General features: G+C 38.9%; 1 protein-coding gene across 3 annotated transcripts; it reads left to right on the top strand.

Moving 5' to 3' along the window:
* The first annotated feature begins 1,722 nt into the window (after positions 1-1,722).
* On the top strand, positions 1,723-20,646 carry LOC139125829 (protein white-like). 3 transcript variants are annotated; one of them, XR_011550369.1, is made up of 19 exons: positions 1,723-2,200; positions 3,589-3,637; positions 6,071-6,257; positions 7,161-7,232; positions 8,197-8,298; positions 8,921-9,087; positions 9,746-9,920; positions 12,371-12,475; positions 12,808-12,836; positions 13,164-13,269; positions 13,909-14,040; positions 14,578-14,670; positions 15,056-15,113; positions 16,257-16,334; positions 17,075-17,180; positions 17,564-17,664; positions 18,064-18,140; positions 19,268-20,265; positions 20,479-20,643. XR_011550369.1 is itself a non-coding variant. In XM_070691930.1 (18 exons), the coding sequence occupies exons 1-18, from the start codon at positions 1,819-1,821 to the stop codon at positions 19,364-19,366; spliced, it is 2,118 nt and encodes a 705-aa protein (XP_070548031.1). In that variant the 5' UTR covers positions 1,723-1,818; the 3' UTR covers positions 19,367-20,646. The 3 variants fall into 3 exon arrangements, 1 of the variants encoding a protein (XP_070548031.1); XR_011550370.1 differs by having other exon boundaries at positions 19,268-20,252; positions 20,479-20,642; XM_070691930.1 differs by having other exon boundaries at positions 19,268-20,646.
* Positions 20,647-21,638: the final 992 nt, after the last annotated feature.

The raw sequence follows: 21,638 nt of genomic DNA, 5'->3' as shown, positions 1-21,638 counted from the left end.
TCATAATAGTAAGAGGTCCTTGGTGAGGTTGGCCTTATTTGTGAATGAATACATCATAACCTCGACCGAGTGATATGAGTTATTGTACTATAGCCTAGTTTGCGCCCTATATTACTTAATTTTGCCCAGTGGCAGTTGGAACTGGGAGGAAATTTAAGTTTAGGAAATGTAAAACTGAATTGAAGCCTTCAAAACACGGTTGTGGATAACGATGCTGCATTAAATGTCGTTTGTGCTCTTTCAATAACGCCTCTTGCTTAAATTATAACGTAACACACACTTTAGACAATCGGCTTGATGTTTACAATTTCACTATGTCCGGGTTGTTCAACATGGACACACGGGAGAAAGTCATTCATAGGACACCAGGTCATTGCGCCGGGGTAGCTCAGTCTGTGGCTTGGTTGACGACACACCGGAAATAAATGTTGTTTCCCAACTTATTATCATAAATTTGATTTTGTCTGAACTTTGAGCTTTGTGCTGTCAGATGAAATATCTCTTCTATATGTGTGCCACGTTTGAGACACTTGATTAAAATGTAAAAAGTCAGCGAGTTGTTCGTCCACTGTTTTTACCGCGGAACTGCCTTCAAATATATTTTATGTTTACTTTTTGTTTAGAGAACGTGCTTGACCAAAATCCCACAAAACATATTCTATAAAAAACGAAAAAAACTGCACTTACTTTACACAATAGAACACAAGTAACAAAGTTGCTCTGTCGAATTACAGCAAAGGATGAAACTGCTTCAATCAGGGGTAACTTTCCATCAGACGAAAATAAAATTTTGAACGGGACATCCGTACTTTAGAATGTCATGATCAATGACCGACAAAGGTTTCTGATATACTCAATAAGTGTCTAATACCAAACAATATTCTAAAAGCGTTATTGTGTGAAACTCTGACATCATCGATACATTTCTCGGTGTATGTACTCCAAAGATTGGAACAGTACAGAGCAGAACAATATGCCTTAAAAAGGCATATTTTAACTGAACAAAAACGGTTATACAAAACTCGAATCAAAGAGTTAGCATTGGTATAAAAACTTCTCATTTGAACGTTTTTTAAAATGATACAGTACACTACAGAAATTAAAGTTATTGAAACGTCGATTATATAACGGTTCAAAAATTTCACAAGTTCCCAAAAAAGTACTCACTGAGCGTGATTAATAAGCCTGGAGAGGTTAAACTTCTTCTCAATATTTCGTCAAGGAAACTGTAAACACTGTCTGTCATATTAAAGAAGAAAGACAGGCCTCAGTACAAGCTTTGAGACTAGATAAGTAAATTTTCTAAAAAATACCAATATTTTAAACTGAAAATGGTCTCTACCCCATTATTATCTCCTGTGGGCGGGGAATTCAAAGTTTAAATTTCCATATAAACGACAAAAAGCCAAACCTTCTCAACAGGCTTCAAGATGAGCCTACAGAAATTAGCAGTCCTGCGAACTGAAAAAATTTGGCGCCAAAAATATGTGAATAACGAAATTAACAGTAGAAGAAAGATATTTTAACAGAGATAAGTCATCAATTCAAACCTGCCTACAGAACATCAGATTCGCGCTTAAAATTTCAGCAGTTGTAATCGTGTCCTCGAAGAAGAAATATGAAATATCACGTCTCGCCTGATCAAGGAGAAACTAAAATTTATTCTCGTCTCCCCACATAGCTCAGGGATCACGTATTCTCGCTTGCGTGTAGGCCTATAAGCTTACTGAATGAGTATCTTTTAGACCTATTGTTGTGTTTCCATCTCGTAAATGGCGCGTCGCAGGGGAAGGTAAGGTGGTATCCATTCGATAAAGCATGGAATTGTATGACCTTGAGCCTGACAGAGACAGTCCCCTGCCACTGCAGCGGTCGTTGCAATCACACAACCGGAGCCCCTACCAAGTATGCATCGTCGACAGCCGATTTCGCTGTGCCTTGGAGGACAGCGGTACCAGCGAAGACATCGGCAGCCATGCCGACGCCTCTGAGAACTACAGATTCACGGAGTCGGAGACGGCCTTCACGAACGGCGACTGCTTCCGCTTCAGGTCGCCAAGCCCGTCGACGGTGTACAGCGACAGAACGGTGTCGCTGACGTGGACGAACGTACGCGTCACATCGCGAACGCTCTACGAGTCTTTCCTGCCGAGGTGTTGCCGATCAAAACCCGTCAAAGAGAGACAGTTGCTGTACGGAGGTATGTAAACACGCCTTTAACCATTATTATAGGGGCACGAATGTTATTCACGTGTATCTACCTAAAACACGAAAAACAGACCCTGATTATCAGTCGCTTGACATCTATTATGCTTTATTTCAACGCATAAACGCGTACGTGCACAACGCCGAGATTCCTTTCTCAGATGACCTCAAGTTCACCTTTTCAATACACTGACACAGTGAACTGTGAGGTCGAGGTGATCGACGCAATACTATATTCGTACATTCGCTGGTATTTCGGCTTTCCGTTTTCTCCAATTCGAGATTGAAAGCATTTTATAAATTAGAATGCGTTAGACTTCATACTGTGACTAGCGGCAAGGATAGCAGCAAAGATATACGGGACTGAAGGGCATTGACCCAGTTCTCCGCCACGCTGATCGTCCTTGCATACTGTGTCTCTCTTTTCGATAGGAAACAGAACAAAAGCACTTTCGACTCGGTTGCTTGTTCATGAATTGTAAGTCTTCGCCGAATATACAGTCTGGAGCTGCAAGTAAATTTCCGTCATGGTCACTGAGCAAACAGAGCACAGCTACGTTACGCGATATTTTTTTTTTAATACTGCTGTCTCACCGTGACTAAGTGATTTATCTGTGATGTACACCAACGTTACATCGTGTCCATTCCTGATATATATAAAAAATCGCCTTTACATGCGATTATGATTTGAAAAATATTTGTGTTGTCTTCTTTCGGCCTGAAAGTCTTTTCTGTTTCTGCCTTTCAGGCCCTTAGAAGACAACAAAAATATATGAAAACATGTCTTTTCTGTTATACATACATGCATACATACATACATACATACATATATATATATATATATATATATATATATATATATATATATATATATATATATATATATATATATATATATATATCGAAATATACAGATGTCCTCGTGGGAAATTACAGTGCTCGATGCGGAAAGCCGAGCGTTATAAATAATAACACAAATTACGTCAGGTACAAAGTAATGATATCTGCTACTTAAGTTTTATGCATTGCCTGCACTTCTGATGAAGATTGTAGGATGCATAAAACTTAAAACAGATATTATTACTTTGTTCTTGAAGTAATTTGTGTTTAATATATACACATTTATATATAAATATATATATTTATAAGTTTATATTTAGATATATATATATATATAATATATATATATATATATATATATATATATACACATACACAAACACACTTTAAGAGATGAATGGATATATGTTCAAAATAAGAGTGTATGTCTTTGAGGATGCATGTAATTTTAAAATAAAACGGTAACCGTTCTGGTGTATCTCTGTGAAAAAATGATTTTTTTTCTGACCCAATATTCCTTTATTTCTATCTAACCACTTACAGTGAATGGCTGTGCTAAACCAGGGAATTTACTAGCAATAATTGGTGCCAGGTAAGTGTAATGAAATCATGGAGCCACCTGATTTTTTTAAGGTAGTATGCGCCTCGAAAATGAAAGACTTTAACTTTTGCTCCATCATCCCTCAATGAAACCTTCAACCATTCTCTTACCAAATCAAAAGTCAAGCTAGGAGTCACCGTATAAGTTTGGTACTAGAGTAACAATCACAAATTACCTAACAATTACTGATATTTGAAATTCAATGTGGCTGGCACTCTCGTGTTAACTCTATAAGCTTACTATATGATAATTATGGAAAAAATACAATTTTCCGATTTTCAAAAACAAAAGACGGCGAAAGGTTTCTTATTCCAAGACCTTGAAATGGGCCCCACAAACGGTAGAGCGGAAACATACTGAAAAAAATGAGTCCAAACATTCGTCCCCGAGGCGTATCTCTCCTTAACAGAGGTCACCGCCATTTGACGGGAAGAAAAGCATGATACGTGAACTTACACGTGATGTATAGGTTGTTATCACTATGTCTCGATAAGAACAAGACGAGTCAAGCTAAGATTGATCAAACATACGATGGCGAAACTAATCAACTCAGCCAGACTGCCGTGACCTATAAACCGGTCATATTCATAATCATAGCTGTTTACCATAGTGAATTGATGGATTCGAAGTGACGGCGACGTGAATTTGTGGTACAAAGACGTTTGGTATGGTCCAATCATCAGATAAGAAAAACGTACAGTGTTAAGGTTTGGATAGGGAAGCGAATATAAGTAGTGTACGCAGCACGCAAAGAGAACATTTTGATAGATTCTCGATTTTTGGCGTTATTTACGGGGGTATGTACACGTGCCTTGGGTACCATTTATCAAGCCTGTAACCAAGTGCCGAACGATTTAAATTCCGGTCACTTCGTCTACCTCTTGATTTATGTGTCTGTCTGCATGAGTAGGGTGTCGTAAAAATAGTAACGAGGCTTATTAATTCACATGAATAACATGCCACTACAAGTAGGAGGTTACACGAAATTGACACTCCAGAGCTGAAAGTGAATGACCCCAACTTGCCGTCAACAAAGTCCTGTAGCACTCGTGGTACGATTTATGTGTCCGAAAAGTCTTCCCTGGTCAACAAATTCACCGCGTCAAAGTAACGCCTAACGACGATTTGACAAAAATTAATATTTTTGACTCGGGTTAGTCAGGGACATTGATTTCAAGCAACCTGCATACCCGCATCTCGTACAGTTCAGCAGTAAATGCACTCAGCTTTCAACACGTCGACACTTACACATTCAGTAGATATTTAACGCAGCGCCATCCGCAGCCGGCGGGGTTTTGTGCTGTCAAATCGCGTACTAGGGAGATCATCACTTGACCTTTGCTAGCTCTCAGCAGGACGGCGACTGAAACTCTTTCAACTGCATTGTTCTTCCCACCGATAAAGCGAGCCATATTTATGACCAGATGCATATCCAATAGAACGGTGTATAGTTGCAATAGTTCAAAGGTCATATATATATTTAAAGGCCCGATAATCTTTTAAGGTTTTTCCACTATATTTGCTTCTAATATCACTACAATTTGTTGATGCTGCTCCGCACAACATGTTTGATTTACAAAATATTCAGCTTGTCAGCCTGTACGTGTGTAGATTGCATCGTTATTGTTGACACAAGTGAATCCTGGTCGGGACAAGAGTTCAAATGTAAATAGTAACTGTGCATTTATCACGTAAAAAGGAAATTTTTGTAAGCTAAATAGTAGGTTCTCATCATGTTCTTGGGAATAGATCAAGGAACTGCCATCGACGTTAAAAACAAAGATAGTCTTGAAAAATCATCAAGCAGCTACTGGCCCTTAGAGTATTATGCGCCTTGCGAAAGGGTTAAATTTCTGGTCAAACTTTCCTCAATGAAACTTTCAACCATACTCTTACCAAATCAATGATAAAAATCAAGGGTTATCCAGCAAAGTTTGGTACTAGAGAAACAGATTACCTAAGGCTGACATTTACCGATATTTGACATTCAAAATGGCCGCCATCCCTTCGTTAATCCCTGTCTGTAGGGGTAAAGGAAAATTTCGATTTTCGGAAGCTAAGCTGGCAATTTTTTACTTACTCCTAGAGCTTTGGAATGAATCCCACGAGAGGTAGTTTTTTTCTTCAAAAAATTGGCAGTCAGAATGTCTGTCAGCGAAGCGTACTCTGCCTTAAAGGAAGACATTCTAAAGGTTAACTTGTAGTTACCATAGTAACTGTAGGAATGCAACTTGAAAAGTTGTGTTCATGTTTAGTCACCATTACTATAAGTCCTAGAGCTTTAATATTGAATGACCAAGACTGTAACTATTTTGACTTAAACGACTTAAACTGTTTTCAACGTCGCGGGGAATAGCCATATTGATTTATTAAACTGGCAGACGACAAGCATTGCAAGATAATTTTTTCCCGCGTTTTCCACAGAGGAAGCGGCAAATCAACGCTGCTGCAGACCCTGAGCTTCCGAAGATCTGACGGCATCGTTATCGAAGGCACGGTGATGGCCAACGGGGAAACAGCTGACTCGTCCATGGCAAGTCTGATGGCATATATTCAAGAGGATGATTTATTTCTTCCGTCCCTGACAGTGAGGGAGCATTTACAAATCCAGGTACTACATATAGGGGAAACTGTCAAGCTGTTTTGGGAAGGTTTGCGTGAAAATGATGACATGTATCCGCTAGACAAGGATGCAGGAGATCAGATGCATTTCTGCAATTTGAGGGAAAGTTTGTCCACTGTGATTCAGTAAATAGGAGATCGGTGCTCTTGAAGACTCCGAAAGAATTAAAGTCTAGAAATTCTTAGTTTTGCGGAAACGGCAAGTCAAAGCATCTCCCATTTTATGGGCCTTCGGAATATCTTAGCCCATGACCGGCTCTCAGCTTTCTGCTCGTTCGTAAATTATGTAATTTATAGAGATTAAAATAATTGCCTGTTTAGGGCTGGTACATTTTTGCAGGTTGGGTGGCATTGGACAATGATCTGTCCGATGAGCAGGTGGAAATTTGTGACCGTGACGGATTTTGGTTTGCTGGCAACATATGATGCGAGGTATATCGGGTACACAGCAGTATGTTAGCCACAATTATCACGGCAAATGCAATTTTGCTTTGAAGGCAACGTTTCTGAATTACCTGCTTAGATGTATGGTTGCTTTTTTTAACCGATTTCCTACATTGATATAATACCTTTGAAAATGTAAATTTCTTCTCATCACGATATCTAAGTTTTACGGTGTAATTCTGTTCCTCCAATCCCTGTGTTTTGATCAGTACTTGGGATTCTTAGCGCAATGTGATGAAGGCACATTGTCCACAGATCACAATAGTTTACGCATCATACCTAGAGAGGCGCACATTCATTTCATCGAAGTGTACACGAGTGTAAAATACTAATGGTGTTTATGATAACATTCCAACAATATAGCGAAATATGTTACCAATACCGTAAGGTTTTTGCCATAGATACCTGATTTAATATTGTTACGTTTCCCCACCACTTTATTTTGAAGGCATTGCTTCGGATGACGAACAACACACTAGATAAAGACAGGTCCAAGAAAGTTGAAGATATGTTAGAAGAGGTAAGATTAAACAAACAAGCAAACAAGGATTCTGCTTTTCGTATCAAGATCTGGCTTATTTTGATTATGTGTATTTGGGGTTCTGATTTTTTTAGGTCACGTTTATCATATAATTATCGAGTTATATGTCTAAATAAGGCTATGGCTTAATACCTTTCACCGATTTGACAAGATAGCCATCAACGTGGCTATTCTAAATCTCTGATGTTGTCACATGTTAATGAAAACTTGAAATCGTATAGACTGATACTAATGCTGTTATAAACACCGGCCATTGTTGTCTTTCAGCACATGCGCGATCTCTCGAGGCAATAAAATGAGCTGCGTATATGTTATAATATAGAAATAATGGGCGACGCGCTGGGCCCGCGCCCATAAACAAACGTTAATGGTCAGGGCGGAGTCTGTTATTTCCATTATATTATCAACAAACCCAAGAAAACCGTCAAAATTTGCGAAAATTTCCCAAGCGAACGACAACTTGGCCCCGGAACTGAGCAATACGCGACGCACTGTCACGCGCTGTGAAAATCAGAAAAAATTGGCAAATCCGGCGATGTTTTCAGAAAAAGAGTATCTCAACTTGGCCCACAAGTGCTCCATTTTATTTTGTGATTGATTATAATTTACGTTTTAGCTGTAAAGTTACGATACTTTAAGTTATTAATGTTATTATTTATATTCACGGGCATGTAAACAAACCATTACTGTGTATTTGTGGTCAGTCATGTGGTTCAGCTCGACCAATCAAAATGCGATAGGCAGGGCATGGTAATATAATGTTGTTTTTGTGATAGTCAAACCTGATTTGCATCGTCCCTGCTTCGCTATGGATAATCTTTGCTGTGAAGATGCATGTTTTTATACATATTGAATAACTGTTAGGGCTAGTATAGCTTTAATACTAGGGATTAATCCAGTTATCACAACTTAGTTGACATTCAATAATGTTTCTCTTTTTCAGAGTGAACTCATGGAGTGTGCAAACTCCCTGGTTGGAGACTTAGAACGCACGGGTCATGGAATCTCATTGGAAAATAGGAAAAGGTTGTCCATAGCAACAGAGGTGAGGCGCAGGACCAAACATTTAACGACCTTAATTCACTGCTGTATGTATTCAGAGGAAGGGTTTCCTGGACAACCACAAACTGCCATGTGTTTGATATCAAATCTTAATTGTTCCTCATTCATTGCCCAGTGGCATTTCATAATTGCGTATATGCATTTACAGTGGTTTGCTTTGAAGCATTGGCATTAGACGAACTAGACATATTGTCTAAATCGAGGTGTTGCCAACACTGTCGGGTGCAATTAACAGCTAAGCGGTAACATGAGTCAATCATAAAGCAATCAACTCTACAAAAGTTGAAATGTTGTCTTCATGTAGCAGACGGGTAGTCTAAACAACACCACCACATATGTCCAAGCACTGTCCAAGTCTTATCACTTGCTTTCAGGTGTACTTGTTTTGACTACATCTGACCTGCTGCAAGACAATGTTTCAACTTTGGCAGAATTGATTTCTCTGTGGTCGACTGGAATTACTGCTCAGCTGATAATTACACCTGACAGTGTTGGCAACACCTCAATTTAGACAATATGTCTACTTCGCGTAATGCCAATGCTTCAAAGCAAACCACTGTATAACATACAATAACCTGTCTTATGGTAAACATACTACATTACAGCTACTTACCAACCCACCAGTATTATTTCATGACGAGCCAACGAAGGGCTTGGAAACTGCAATGGCACTGAATGTACTTCAGGAGCTGAAAGACCTTGCCAGTATAGGTCACACCGTGGTCTGCTCCTTTGAAAGGGCGTCGTCCCAGCTCTATGAACTGTTCGACAGGTTAGAACTTCTGTCTGTTCTTTTATTTATATCGGGGACTTCATACAAAAGACAAAGAAATTACTGTAGCATATTTTGTTCAGTTGTTTTATTGATGTGTTGTCTGATTAGTCAATACCTGGTCGATAATAATGTATGTATGTATGTATGTATGTATGTATGTATGTATGTATGTATGTATGTATGTATGTATGTATGTATGTATGTATGTATGTATGTATGTATGTATGTATGTATGTATGTATGTATGTATGTAGGTATGTATGTAGGTAGGTAGGTAGGTAGGTAGGTAGGTAGGTAGGTAGGTAGGTAGGTAGGTAGGTAGGTAGGTAGGTATGTATGTATGTATGTATGTATGTATGTATGTATGTATGTATGTATGTATGTATGTATGTATGTATGTATGTATGTATGTATGTATGTATGTATGTATGTATGTATGTATGTATGTATGTATGTATGTATGTATGTATGTATGCATGTATCTACATTGCATTGAATATTAAGTTGTGCAAAATACAACTTAGTGTATTAAAATTACCTATGTATGTGACGACTACTTTTAGGGGAAGTGTTTTATAATGTCATGGATATATTTACATACAGACATGTGAATATCTTATTTTACATCAATTTATTATTCTGACCTTTCCCAAAGTGTTATGCTTTTAGCAGAGGGACGCTGCGTCTATTTTGGGTTAAGGCAGTCTGCCGTCGATTTCTTCTCCTTACATGGTCACACTTGCCCAGCGTATTACTGCCCAGCCGACTATTTCCGTCACATACTGCAACTCTTGCCGGGGATGGAGAATCAGTGTAGACAACGTATAGAGGTATAGTCCATTCTTGGCTTCTCTTCATGCCCGATACATAGCGCCCTCTGGCGTACCTTTTCACACAAAAACTGATTGACTGAGCCCAGCACTTTGTGTAATACTTGTCACGTCTGCAGTGTTTAAAGCGCTGGGGTGGTACCAAAGTACAGACGGGAAATCGTTAAATTTTTATAGACTGATTCTCGAGGGCAGCACGCAGAGTCGCAAGTCACCGAGTATTGTAAGCGTTTTAACTGTACATGAATCTGCCGTACTGAACACGATTCTATGCTTGGATAATCGCAATAACTTTGGATTACTGATTGAAGTAATCCACTCATTTAGGTTAAAGCCTCATCTCTTGTTCTTCGTGAAAATATTTTATATTTGCACTTAAAATATAATCGGATGTCAATTGTAAATTTGTGCGAGGTACGATCGTGCCGCCAAATGTAAATTTTTGCAAACGTTGAACTCACACCTAAAACCTAAGTGTCTCTGACATTCAACACTGAGCATTGATCCCTAGTTTTTATGAGTAAACAGTGAGAGGCAAGTCGGAAATGAATAATCGTTTTTTTTCTCTTTGTACGTCACGCGAAATATTGGCTCGTATAGCGCGAAGAACAATAATTTGATGAACATCATGCCCACGATTGAGTCAGCCTATAAACAGTTTTATTCATGTAGTATATATGTCTTTCGTTGTATTAATCATTTTACTGTTAAGTGTTATACGATCCATGATTTTATCTGATTATGCCATCAGTGTTAGGTCCACTCCTTTTACTTTGCCATATCAATGACCTACCCATGAGCGTCGAATCACAAGTTCGCCTTTTCGCTGATGACTGTTTACCATATCGATCAATTAAATCACAAAAGATCACCATATACTGCAAACTGACCTTTGTGAACTGGATAAATGGGCAAAGTCTTGGGGTATGCGATTTAATGCAGAGAAGTGCTATATTCTTAGCTCTCGGTGTAAGAGTTGACTTTTTTATAGCCTAAGTGGTCATATATTGAAACAGGTTCCAAATCATCCATATCTTGGTCTTTTGCTATCTGATGACCTAAAATAGAATATTCATATAGCAAATATATCCACGAAAGCCGGTGCGACCTTAGGTTTTCTCGGGCTAAATCCAAAACACTGCAGTTTACCTTGCCGGAAAAACGCTTACATATTGCTCGTGAGATCTACCCTGGAATATGGGAGTACCATTCGGGATCCCTTTCTTCAACTGAACATAGACAAATTAGAACGAATTCAAAGGAGAGCTGCTAGATTTATTGCCAATGATTATAAATCTAAAGAACCTGGTAGAATATCCAACATTCTCAAAACTAACGGCATTTCGGTACTACAGGATAGAAGGAAAGATCTTTGTTTAGTTACTTTAGGTGACCATACTCGTGCCAGGTGTCCCACATCTTCTTCCCCAAAGACCAAAAAGAGCTGTCAAACCGAGGTCATTCAAAGATTACTCTAGTTCCAATATTGTTGAAAGATTTGTAACAAACAATTCCCGCTGTTTCTAGTTCATTCATTGTAACACAGAAAATTACAGATACTTCTTTTTCCCACGAACCATACATAACTGATTTGAACTAACTTGATGATAGCATTGTTAACGTTGATTCAAGTGCTGCTTTTAAAGCTGCTCTTCAACGCGATTAAGTTAAAGTGCGCCCTCATTCTCCCGTTGATGACATACCAGTTATCTGGTCCTTCAACGTATTCAGATTCAGATAGTTGCTGGTATGTACTAACTATGTTGACCACATATTTAAAACATCTTTAACCAGATATCCTCCCGCAGAAAAAAAATATAATAACATGTATGTTGCAGAATGGAGGAAATTTGGTACAATAGTGTTAGGACCCCCCTCCCCCAACTCCTCAACCTATGCCGACGTCTTTAGATGGAGCAGACGAGGTCAGGCAACCCTGGGTTCATCATCATCGCGCCTTCTCTTGCAGATAATGTTTTAATGGCAAACATTTCACTGAAAAGCATTCATATCATTCCCAAATGAATCGGTCATGGGGCATTTTTGGTGATCATTAGGTAGTCTACTAAGCGCATTTGATATTGTATGGTATAATAAGATTATTCTCGTGATCACATCAAATATGAAGGTCAAAGTTATATTAGAATAATAGACAGTAGAGGAGCTTATATATCGTGGTGAGGCAATTACTGTTTGCGTGGTGTCCGTTGCTTTGGTCTCTGTCCCTTCAAGAATAATTCATATCAAAAGTCTATAAAAAGTCTATTTTAAGTGCATTGTATTTGTTCAAATTTTTAACGTTCAAAACGTGATAAAGCATCATTCATTCTTTCAATTCTTCAACAAAATAGTATTTCCTGAAAATACCTCAAAGCTTAGGTTTTAACATATTTCATAAATCCCGTGATCATTTTGATAAAAAATGTTGTCCATCGTATTCTTTCTGGCAGGGTTTATGCAATAGCTTTGACAATTCGCACTTCGGATGGAGGGCCTACGAACAGAGGCAAGACGAAACATTCAAGGCACGGGTCAGGCGAAGCTCAAGTGTTAAGGTGAGGCTGGTCCCCAGTGTTGTGGTATGCCCCACGCGAGGGGAGAGAAACGTTCATAGCAGACGAGTTGCACTAAACCCGCCAGTGAGTGCTAAATTTCGGTCGTGTTAAAAATGTCATGGACTGGAGACGCCGGAGAGAATACAAACACGCACACACACACACTGTCAACCACAGTAGACTAAATGAAAAATGACATACTTTTAGTGTATAAGGGTGTATAGCTCTGCCTAAATGCAGTGTACAATCCACATCGAATGCTTCAGAAGTTATCTCAATTTTACCACTCATTATATTATCATAATTCACCATGTATTGTTTGATTTTTTCAGGAAAGAATCGGTAATTGCAAAAAGAAAATGTAAGTGCCAGTTTCCTACAGGCTAGATTTGTGCAGTCTGACAGCTTAGCGAACAGAATCAGAGAGCAATGTACCAGTAACCCATAATATAAATTAATTTATAATTATGCCAATGAAAAAACTTTCTATTAAGTGTTATTTGAGTTGCTTTCCTCTTAGTTTTGCTTGACGCAAAGAGTGCGTAACAGTGTTCATAATCTATTAAGATATACTAGTCTATAATAGTGTAAATACTCCGGAGAAAAGTTTTTTTTGAGTGTGCGCAATGACTCGTGCAGTTCGGCTCTCTTCGCATCTAAACTGATATCGCCCTCTACGTTCATGCAGGTACAATACAGATTGGTGCACTCAGTTGACAACTTTGCTGTGGCGACATTTTATCATCCTTCGCAGACGACTAAGGTTGTTCCAGCTGCAGTTTCTTCATGTTATGGTATTTTGACTTATTTCCTCAAACTACAGACCCCTCCCCCCCCCCCTCTCTCTCTCTCTCTCTCTCTCTCTCTCTCTCTCTCTCTCTCTCTCTCTCTCTCTCTCTCTCTCTCTCTCTCTCTCTCTCTGCATCTATCTTCTCTCAGCAAAACGATTGGAAATGTCGAGGGATTTAGTTGCCGTAATTTTGACGACTTGACATGCGTACCAAGCGTTTTGCACGTGCTCATGCGCAATCTCTTGGCCACGAATAAGAATACTCGCATGCTTGGTCATTTGCTGACACAAAGGCTTTCTAATATTAGCCCAACTTTTTTTTTCTGAACCGGAACGTGCAATTATCGTCGTTTATTCCCCCGAAGAATCGACCGTTTACGCTGCGGGAGTTCATGACACAACGTTCACCCTCAATGAAATTAGTAATAAATATTAATACTGTATTGAAACCCCATATCTCATCGTGATGACGGTCCTTTTATTGTAGAAAACAAACTTCACCTCTCCCATGAGTAAACATGATTACCAGGGCTAATTAATCCTACTAAAGAACTAATGGGATTTTCCACCGCATAATATTTGATTAAAAATTGCCCTAGGGTGTAAAAATTCATTTCTCCCGCTGTACCGCTGTCATGCGCAGGTCATTTCACTGTTGGTTGGAGCGGCCTACTTCAAGATAGCTCATACGCAGACTGGCATCCAGGGTGTGGTGGCGCTGTTCTTCGTCGTCATCGTCCTGCAGAGCTGCGACACTCTATTTTCATCTATCGTGGTAATTTCCTCTATCATACACTATTAGCCAGTCTAGCTAAACGATAATTGTTCATATTGTTGTTTCATCGTGGTACAACCTATAAGTCAGAAGAAATGCATGTTTTTTTCAGGAAATATATAATGTTTTTTGTACGTGTGCATCAATCTCAAGGTATTGAGATCCAGTACTCTTAAGTCACACTGCACACTCGCGTTTTGCAGTTGCGATTTGAGTGCCATTTCTCCCACTCGTGAAAAAATTGACAAGATAGGTTCACGGCTATAAACTTAGTCAAAATAATGTTTTACCTTCAAATTGATTAATACAAGTCTTACTGTTGACAGATAGCCCTAGTAACAATAGAACCACTGATTCGATAATGGTGTCACAATAAGGTCTATACAGACCGTGATATGGAACGCATTCTTCTAACAGCAGCCTGATTCTGTATAGCGTACAAATTTAATAACTTTAGTCTTGTTTTCTATTTGTCTCGGTTATACTTTGCAATCAGCCGAATATCAGTCCACTTTTTGTCCTTTTTTTCACATCCAGCATCTGCAGTACGAGTTGCCGCTCGTCAGACATGAACGCAAGATTGGGCTGTACAACGAAGATACCTATCTTATAGCCAGGTATCTCATTGAGGTAAGACATTTAACCAACGTGGACACTGGATTCTAATCCACCACTCTGTACCTATGACGTCATTCACCTATCATGCCAAACTCATTATACATCTGTGAAATGTACCAATTGCCTAGAAATGCTGGAATTGACTCTTGTAAGTTTCTGTCTTCGTTGTCAAGACATGTTGACCAAATTCTTGTCACGTCAGCTGAGACACCCATTCCGTTTTTCAACTTGACAATGTTTGTACAACGAAGAAGACATTTGTCGCCGGGAAACTGTTCATTCATCTGTGGCGGCAGAAAACAGGTCGATCCAGTACAGGCCCTTTTAATGTTCCCTCTCAGTATTGATCCGTTTCCGTATGCACACCCCTTAAGACATTCTAACCGTCTTCTTATAGGTGCCCGGATCGATCGTGTATCCGATATTGAGTGGTTCTATTGTATATTGGATGGCCGGTGAGTCTAATCATATTAGGCGTACTCTCTTACTCGTGGCTTCATTTCATGAGACAGTGAATGCCATCAAACTTGGTCAATCTCGAAAAAATAAACACAACCTGATTGCTTTCGCGTTCGATCAGGCCTGGACACATCCGCACCGGAGGACGTACGCTGTTAAGTCGTTGTCGAGTAAACTCTGTGTTTTCATTCAATTGGAACTGACAGGTGCTTCGAGGAAACGGTCGTAAGCATTGCGTCATCAAACTAGCTCCAGGTAGAATGCATCTTGTGATCGGACTTTTAGAACTCTGCTAAAATCTTACAATTCTTTGCTCGTCTTTGGCTTGTATAGGGTAGTTTCAAAACTGTATAGTAAATACAATAAACGATATCTTTCTGCGCTAATGCCGGTCATTTTGGCTTTAAAATTCGATAACTTTGCCGTTCAAAATTAAAACCTTTTTTAAATGTTAGGTACCATTTTTATCCCATAATATGAAAAGAATAGGTGAAATTTTCCCGATCTTCCAGGAAAGAATGAGCGAAAGTTTTTAATTTTTATCACGAGAGTGCCTAACGTATTATTGCTGATGCCTTGATACCTCCATCTTTTTATACACGCATTTCTGTCGCATGGTTGATGAACTTGAACTTGCTGATTTTGTCGCTGGAGGTTAGCTTTACATTTCTCTAAGATGTTCTTAAAAAGGAATTCAAGCCTTTGTGTTATAATTGTCTCCTACATTTAGGTAAAATTTACACTGATGGAGTAGAAATAGGTAATTTTATTGTTATCTCCCAAAAACACATGAACACAACAGAACTTACAGAGTACCAAACATCTGCGTGAATGGATAATACCGGAGACGTGTGCGCATACGATCGCGAACGCTGTATCTTTTCAAGAACAGCAACCGGGCGCGCGTTGAATTCTCTCTAACAGTCGGCAAGTCAATTGCTTGATTTCAAGGTGTAAAAGATAATGTGAGCAAAAATGGTGTAATACATGATTACAAATGCTCAAGCTGAGCTGTGACAACGAGCGAAAAAGCAGCTTATGCTGACAAATCTCTCGTTAAATTGGAAGGCAGGCAGTTTTACACAACGAACGTTCCACGGGTCTATTTAATTTTAATGGTGATCTGTTTAACTCCACAGGACTCGATCCGGGAGGGCTGAAATTTCTAATATTTATCGGCGTAGTCATCTTGGTTGCTAATGCAGGAAGCTCTTTCGGTGAGTACGTTTTAGGGGCGTACAGCGATGTCAAAGTGAATCTTCACCTACCGTTTAACGCTTTACAGCGCCAGGCTATTGGACCCCAGTGTCAAATCAAACTTGAAGTTCCTTGAATCGTCCATACTAATCTTATGATATGCAGAGAAAAGTCATTCACAAAGTGCCCATCAAAAAACAAAAATAAAAAATGAATTGCATCTAATTAAGCTCAATGACATTTTAATGACTTCCATTTCACTTGAGTTCTTTGGCGCCTCACAGTTTCAATCATAATACAACTGCCTGACCTTTGTATATAGAGTTCTGTCCAAAGCGTAATTGACCGGGCAACATGGGAAATCGCCGAAGTCGTTGTGAGGCATACTTTCACGTCGCAGGACATCTTTACGACAAGGAAACTTCATCAACAGCTGACCTGTAGAGCGAGAAATGGCTTTCCTCCGATTGACATAACTGACATGTGACATCGACAGCTTGACTGTACTCTAATCGCATACATACGTTTATATAGCCAAGCCCGACGTATAAAACGCTACAAAAACCTCCACATTTGCCGACTGACTGATCAATCAGACATATGGACACGCATCCGACCAAGTTTTTGCGCATTTTCTGACGCAAAACAAACAGACCATTGCACCCGCAACCTCATCCAATTTAACGTGAATGATGACAGTGTAATCGCCGAAAGCCCGCAAGATGGCCAATGTGTTTAACTGCCGTGCATCCCTATCCAGGTCTCTTTCTATCGGTACTCACGCCGAACCAAACGGCTAAAGCAATCACCTTGGCGGTCTTTGTGTTGCCGGTCCTCACGCTTGGTGGATTCCTCATCAATATAAGGTACGTCATGGTGTTTGCTGTAATCGCCACGCTTCTGTAACCTCGGCTTCATCCTATATCTCACTAACATCAAAATGCCGTCTAAGAGGCAACGCGATGGAAAATGAAGTGCCGTATGTTTACTGGGAAAAGACCGTATATACTGCAATGTACGCACTTTTGAAATCCATTTCCAAATACTGTCTGATTGACGCAAATGGCTAAGCTAGGCAGATGAAATAAACAAACACAGATGGTAGGGAAATCATCAATTATAATTTCATGTCAACTCAGTTTGAGAAGCAAATGGCTTGCCTGCTACTTCGCTTTCTTGCTTTCTTGCTTGCTTGCTTGCTTGCTTGCTTGATTAATTGATTGATTGATTGATTGATTGGTTTTCATAGATCAATACCAGTGTACCTACGATGGCTAGAGCACCTCTCCTGGTTTAAGTATGCGTTCGAGGCACTGAATGTAAACCAATGGAAAGACGTAGGAAAGATTGGTAGGACAAAAAAGATTTTTTATTATTTTTTTTTATATTCACTACTTTTCGATAAAATTACACGTTTTGTTACAAGAATTCATGGTTCAGTGACTTCCGTGACGACGACAACAAACCTGGATAAATAACGGGCACTCGACTCAAAGGTTTAGAGTAGATCTATAAAGTCATGCACCCTGCTGGCAAGATAGATAGATAGATAGATAGATAGATAGATAGATAGATAGATAGATAGATAGATAGATAGATAGATAGAAAGACACTTAGACAGAGATTTATTATGTAATCCGTTAACATATGTTAAGACATGGATATATTATCTACAATCTATACTATTCATATTATAACTGCTCGATATTCAGACTAGCACATAATTTTTGGACAATTTCAATTTAACAGGCGATTGCAGAAATCATACCCGCCTACCGTGCGTCGAAACAAGTGAACAACTATTCGACCAATATCATCTTAATAAGGTAAGGTTTTAGAATGGACTTGTCAGTATTCATATTATATATATATATATATATATATATATATATATATATAATATATATAATATATATTAGATATATATCAGTTACTTAAGTTTCATGCATTTTGCAATCTTCAGACAGAAAACTAAATTCTCGTTTTGTCTTTGCTCTCATGTATATGCTTGGGACGTATCATTATACCATGTTTTCAGGCGGTGTTGAAATTTGACAAATAGTATTTGTTTTGGTGACGACATTTTGAAAGCAACTCATAGCGTTTGTCTAACAGCCTAGATTCATCAGCGTTGATTATGTGTAACTTTTCTGATATACAAGATTGCATCACTTGCTTATGTTAGAGTAACTCGATGCTTTGTCAACAATTGACCATGATACGTCAAAGACCTGGCTTTTGTTTTTCATAGACGAAATAAATTTTGATAGTTCAGTCTCTTTTGTTACGGAACGATTGCATGTGTATAACTTATCAGTGTTATCAGTGAGGCCGATGTTAAACTTCTCCTTGTTGACTCTCGTTGATATTTTGGCATTGAAAATGACATTTCTGGCTTGACAGTCACCATAAAGGTATACTGTCATCTGTTCCAATTTTGCCACAGTTACCATGGAAAGAGAAAATCTAACCAATCACAGATTTTAAGCGGATGGGCATTTTGAACACCAAGGAACACCCCTTTGACCATATATGGGCATATTTAGATTACAGGTGACTGTATACCCTAAGGTAGACTGCGCCTCGGGGACAGATATTTGGACTCTCAAACTTTTTCAATTATTTTCTGATTTACCACTTTTTTGGGGGTTCATTTTAAAGCTCCGAAAATGGAAAATTTTATTTTTCTCCATAGAGTTAACACAGGGATGGCGGCCTTTTTGAAATTCACCTATTGGTAAATCTTAGGTAATGTGTATCTCTGGTACCAAAATTTGCTCGGTGACCCCCCGATTTTTATTCTTGATTTTGAAAGACAGTGAGAAAAGTTTAAGCAAAATTTTCAGTCTTTCACTTTCGAGGCACATACTACCTTAAATATTAATGTGCAAAAAAGATACACCCAGTAAACTTATTTTCTATCTGTCGTGTTTATTTTCCTTTTTGCTGCCAGGAAAACCTAATTACCGATTTCGTGGCGCTGATTGGACTCTGCGTTGGATTTCAGTTACTCTCGCTAGTCGTCATGCTGATACGCAAAGGCAGCAAATAAGTTGGTGTGGACGCTTAATCGTCAAGAGACATCAGATCACCTGAGCACCGAGCTGACACCGGTTGGAGTTCGGTCAGCGAACAGGCCAGCGTGTTAAAGACTGGGCGTGAGGCTCATATTACGGGATATTGGGGATATTTGTCATTAACGATGTACTTAATCAAACTAATCGATAAGAAATCTTGATAATCAGATTACATCTGCACAGATCTCGGGTATTTCGAAGTAGAGTTTTTGGCAGCTTATCGTCAGCTTATCTGACAAAAACATTGTACGTGCTGCAGTGAAATGTAACGTGTTCACTTCACGTTGTCTGTTCAAGATGTAAATTCGATACAGATATATATGACATGAGGCAAAGTGAGCCAATTGGTGTGCTCTCTTTCCCAACTAGGAATGTTTTTAAGCTTCGTTGGTTACTTGCGTGCAATGTATCAGTAGACGACTGTAGCGCCTCTCACTTTAAAACGGATCGTCATGCATTTTTTCCGTTCTTTGAAAATTTATCGATTTATCTTTTATATGGCACAAATGCGATTTCCACCGTTTCCGTTGTTTTCCACGGCCAGTTTCATTTGCAAATAACAAGTGGGGTTTTTTAGGCATTTTACCGCGATTAATTTGCCGCCACTAATTTGGCGGGAGGAACATACCAAAACCTGAAAGTGTTGGTAATTGTATGAGAGCTAATTCGTGTGCTGTGAAGTATTCAACTGTTGGCCGTAGCTGGCGCCCTTTCTTTATTATTCTGATATTTACAAAATTTCGGGCATTTCAGAAATCATAGAGTACACAGTAAAGATTATTGTGAAATTACTTTTCACTGCTTTTCGGAAATCCCTCGAAGTGAAAAAAAGAATTACAGTCTTGCCAAATTCCCACCCACGTTCACTTGCCATGCAATTTTAGATATAACACGATTGGAACTAATTTGGGATAATTGGATGTTCACATTTTTCAAATTTCTCAAAAGTGTTAGGTGCCCTATAGCTGAATGTTGCAATATTACAAATTACTCATAAAAACAAGTGTGTAACTTAAAAAGGAAAGCAGATAGCTTACATTTGCAGACGAAACCGACATTACTTCACCATCCAATTATCCCAAATTAGTTCCAATCGTGTTATATACTGAATATTTAAATTCTTTATTTAAACAAAATCACAAATGTACATTGATTTTACATATATTGTATTCGTTATATTTAAGTATCGAATAAACAATTATTGCCTTGCTCATTTCAGTTTCCAGTTAGCATAATAAGTTCAATCTGATCTAATACGTCTGAACCGTCGTACCAACTTTGATTTACATCTGTGTTTCCCGTTTCCTCGGGCCGGGTGAGATAAGCCTGAGTGTGTGGAAGTGAGTAAAAATTAGTCACATGAGAGGTTCGTTGTTCCATTTTCCTAAATTTGGAATTTCTTCTATTTTGTTTTGTTTGACCGCAATTACTTTGAAAGAGAGACTTTCTCCGTTTTCCATCGGATTGAAGGATGTTTTTTCTGTCTCAAGAAGAAGAACTCGCTGACTCATTATCGACGGCAGGCACGGACAGACTGTAACGAGGAATTAGCCAACGCAAGTAGGAAACCGTGACATGTATATAACATGGCGATCTGACATGAAGCGTGACCTGTACATAAAGAACCCTCCCAGCTGACCGCTCTGTGCAATCATCTTGTAAATTCAGTAAATTTAGGTACTAACCATCAAACAGCGAGACCTGCATATTAGATTGGAAAAACGCCCTGCGATTTCAGAGAAAACTTTGATGCGAGTAGATCCCCTTCATCTGGCACTCTGCCAAGTGAAGAATATCCACCTATCGCGCCCTCCGCGTGAGTAATCAAGAGAAGTGAATTCTGTTTCATAATCTATCGGTCTCTTCTTCAGGACTGGAAACGCGCTATAGTCCAGTGCAGCGTACACTTTCAGCCGACACTCAGCAAAAGTTAAGTACTCGTGACTTTTACGGTTTTTCGGATTATGAATAGATTGACTCTTGCTGGGCGCGACGACATTTAGCACATCTGAAGAACTCTGGGCCTTACCCTATCAGGCACTGTAAATGAAATTCTTTGTTTGCCGTCCGCGTGTTTGTAGGTTTTCAGAGAAAATTAAGAAAACAAACACGATGTTAACACTATTACAAACAAAAATATTGTTTTTCCAAAATTAAAAAACAAACAAACACGATGTTGGCACTATTACAGACAAAAATATTGTTTTTCCAAAAGAAACCAAATAAAATGAGCTTATGTCAATATAC

Source organism: Ptychodera flava, assembly GCF_041260155.1.
Source record: "Ptychodera flava strain L36383 chromosome 3 unlocalized genomic scaffold, AS_Pfla_20210202 Scaffold_26__1_contigs__length_13983176_pilon, whole genome shotgun sequence".
Taxonomy (NCBI): domain Eukaryota; kingdom Metazoa; phylum Hemichordata; class Enteropneusta; family Ptychoderidae; genus Ptychodera; species Ptychodera flava.
This window is presented reverse-complemented; position numbering and strand designations above follow the sequence as displayed.

Bases quoted from the DNA above. Each gene is read 5' to 3' on its own strand.
- LOC139125829 (XM_070691930.1), top strand. From the start codon at position 1,819: ATGGAATTGTATGACCTTGAGCCTGACAGAGACAGTCCCCTGCCACTG. The intron at 6,258-7,160 runs GTACTACATATA...TTTATTTTGAAG, and splicing joins GGGAGCATTTACAAATCCAG to GCATTGCTTCGGATGACGAA. The intron at 16,335-17,074 runs GTGAGTACGTTT...ATCCCTATCCAG, and splicing joins TAATGCAGGAAGCTCTTTCG to GTCTCTTTCTATCGGTACTC.